This window comes from Dipodomys spectabilis, unplaced genomic scaffold (genome assembly GCF_019054845.1).
Source record: "Dipodomys spectabilis isolate Male_0828 unplaced genomic scaffold, ASM1905484v1 ptg000080l, whole genome shotgun sequence".
NCBI lineage: Eukaryota > Metazoa > Chordata > Mammalia > Rodentia > Heteromyidae > Dipodomys > Dipodomys spectabilis.
In genome coordinates, this window is record NW_024870757.1 from 2,496,670 (window position 1) to 2,499,049 (window position 2,380).

General features: G+C 43.1%; 1 protein-coding gene across 1 annotated transcript; it reads right to left on the bottom strand.

The window, feature by feature from the left end:
* Positions 1 to 628: 628 nt before the first annotated feature.
* On the bottom strand, positions 629 to 1,540 carry LOC122110599 (vomeronasal type-1 receptor 1-like). The gene has a single exon (XM_042683180.1). The coding sequence runs from the start codon at positions 1,538 to 1,540 to the stop codon at positions 629 to 631; it is 912 nt and encodes a 303-aa protein (XP_042539114.1).
* Positions 1,541 to 2,380: the final 840 nt, after the last annotated feature.

Genomic DNA, 2,380 nt, shown 5'->3' on the forward strand with positions numbered 1-2,380 from the left:
GCCAAATACGTACAGTGCTATCTTTGAGCAAAAGAGCTCTGGGAAAGTGTCCAAGCCCAGAATTCAAGCCCCACAACTAACAACAACAACAACAACAATAATGATGATGATGATAATATTGCTCAAAGACTGATCCAGGTTGGATACAGTGGCTCACAGATGCAAGGTTCAATCAGGAGGATTCAGATCCAAGGCCATCCCAGGAAAAGTGTTCACAAGATTCCCCCTCCAATACTAACTGGATGTGTTTGTGTACACCAGATATCCCAACCATCTGTAAGGCTGAGAATGGGATGGTTGTAGTGATACGTCAACCTGGGAAAAAAACAATTCCCTAACACTCTATCTAGAAAGTGAAATCTCAGGATCTCTGTTCACATCTGTCATCCCAGGTACTTCAGGAAACACACAATAGGAGTATGAGGATGCAGCCTGACCTGGTATAAAGTAATGGTATAGATCAAAAATAACCAGAGTGAAAAAGGACAAGACCAGGTCTCTAGTAGTAGAGCCCCTGCCCTAGCAGTGCAGAGTATAGTGTGTAAATGCCACTGCTGCAAAAATAAAACTATGAACCAATTGTAAATTTGAATGTAATGGGTTGATTTGAACGAATCATGAAAATCTTTTATTCAATGCAAGAATGAAAAACCTGAGTGATACGATTGTCAGTGCTCATGAGCACAAAAGGGCTGAGTACTGAGAAACATGCACCCAGGAACACAGACATGTCCACCAGCCACAGGTCTGGTTTCATATGTAGACCAACAAAAAGAGTGAACATGGCAGAGAGGCAGTAGAAGGAGACGAACATGCTCACCAGGGTCAGGATGGTGCGTGTGGCTCTGGCCTCATGGTCAGGTCTTTGGGAGGCAATGTGGCTGTGAATGTGCTGGACCCTCTGCTTGTGTCTGTGCAGGACAAGGACCATGGAGCCACTGGCCCACATCATGAAAACCAAGCACATAATATCAATGGAAAGGAATAAGACTATTTGTGACAAACGTACAAATGGTTTTGGTGTAGTTGGTCCTATGGCGCAATATCTATAATGCATGTGCAGAGTGACATTTTGCCTGTGTGTTGGGCCAATCACTCTCAGAGGCACATAAACATTTACCAGGACCTGCAGAATCCAGAAAAGGAAACCACAGATTCCAAAGCAGTTGGGGAACGTAGTAGTGATCTTCCACCAAACACTTCTAGTGCAAAGCTTTGAGACCTGGAAACCACTCAGAAGGCAGGTGGTGTTAAGAGAAACCCCTCTGGCTACTCTGCGGAAATACAAAGCAACTTTACATGCGGCATCATCCAGAAAGTACTTCCATCCAATTCCTGCCATCGTCTGAGGAATCCCAGTTGATAAAACAACCACGTAGTTTGCAAAGACCAGATGGCAGAGGATGGGGTCTGTGGGCCTCAACTTCTGTCTAGTGAGGAGGATGTAGCTGTAAAAACAAAGGAGACATGAGCTCCCCAGGACTCCAGCTGCAGTCTGTGTGAGGAAGGCAACCCCCATTTCAATGTCGGCTTTGGCCATCTCTTCTTCCAGAAGTGGAAGTGTGTCTCAACTGATAGAACAGCAGCCTTGAGTGAAAACCTAAGCAAGAGATGGAGGCCCTCAGTTTAAAGCTTTCAACTGGACATTCCATAGCACTGTGGTTTTTGAATGCTCCAGGCTCTTCAGTGACTCATGGACAACTAGGACTCTCAGTCTCTCTGCTCCTAAACAATTCTAAAGAATGCAGAAAAGCATATATTAAGGGCCTCTTACTCATGTACATACAAGAATTTGCCCATGAAATAGAGTTTCTGGTTAAAGTTTTAAGTTAGAAAAGAATCTTCTAAACTAGGCACTCATCCCTATAATCCTAGTAACTCAGAACACTGAGTCGTGTGGATCATACCTTGAAGCCACCCAAACTCCAGGAGACACTTATTCCCAAATAACCACCAGGAACACTGAAGTGGCACTGTGTCTCAAATGGTAGAGCACTAGGCTTGATCAAAATGGCTCAGGGACAGAGCCCGGGCTCTGAGTACAATTGGGTGACTGACAAAATAATAAGAAGTATGAGTGCAAGAAAAATGAGAGAAGGCAGATGGAGAGGGAACAAACTGAGGAAATTAGTGAGAATAGAAATGACAAGCCAAGGTATTAAAATTAATATCAACAAGTCTCTTACATTCATATCATAAATAGTCATGTCACAGGTTATTCCTTGACAAATCTCTTCCAATGTATATCTTCAAATAATATGTGATTACATTAAATGTAAGTGTAAATCACATTGAGACATTACTCATGACAGAAACCATATAGAGGTGTATGAGATCATTTGAACAGAGAATGCTCTACCCCTGAGCACACAAAGCTGAA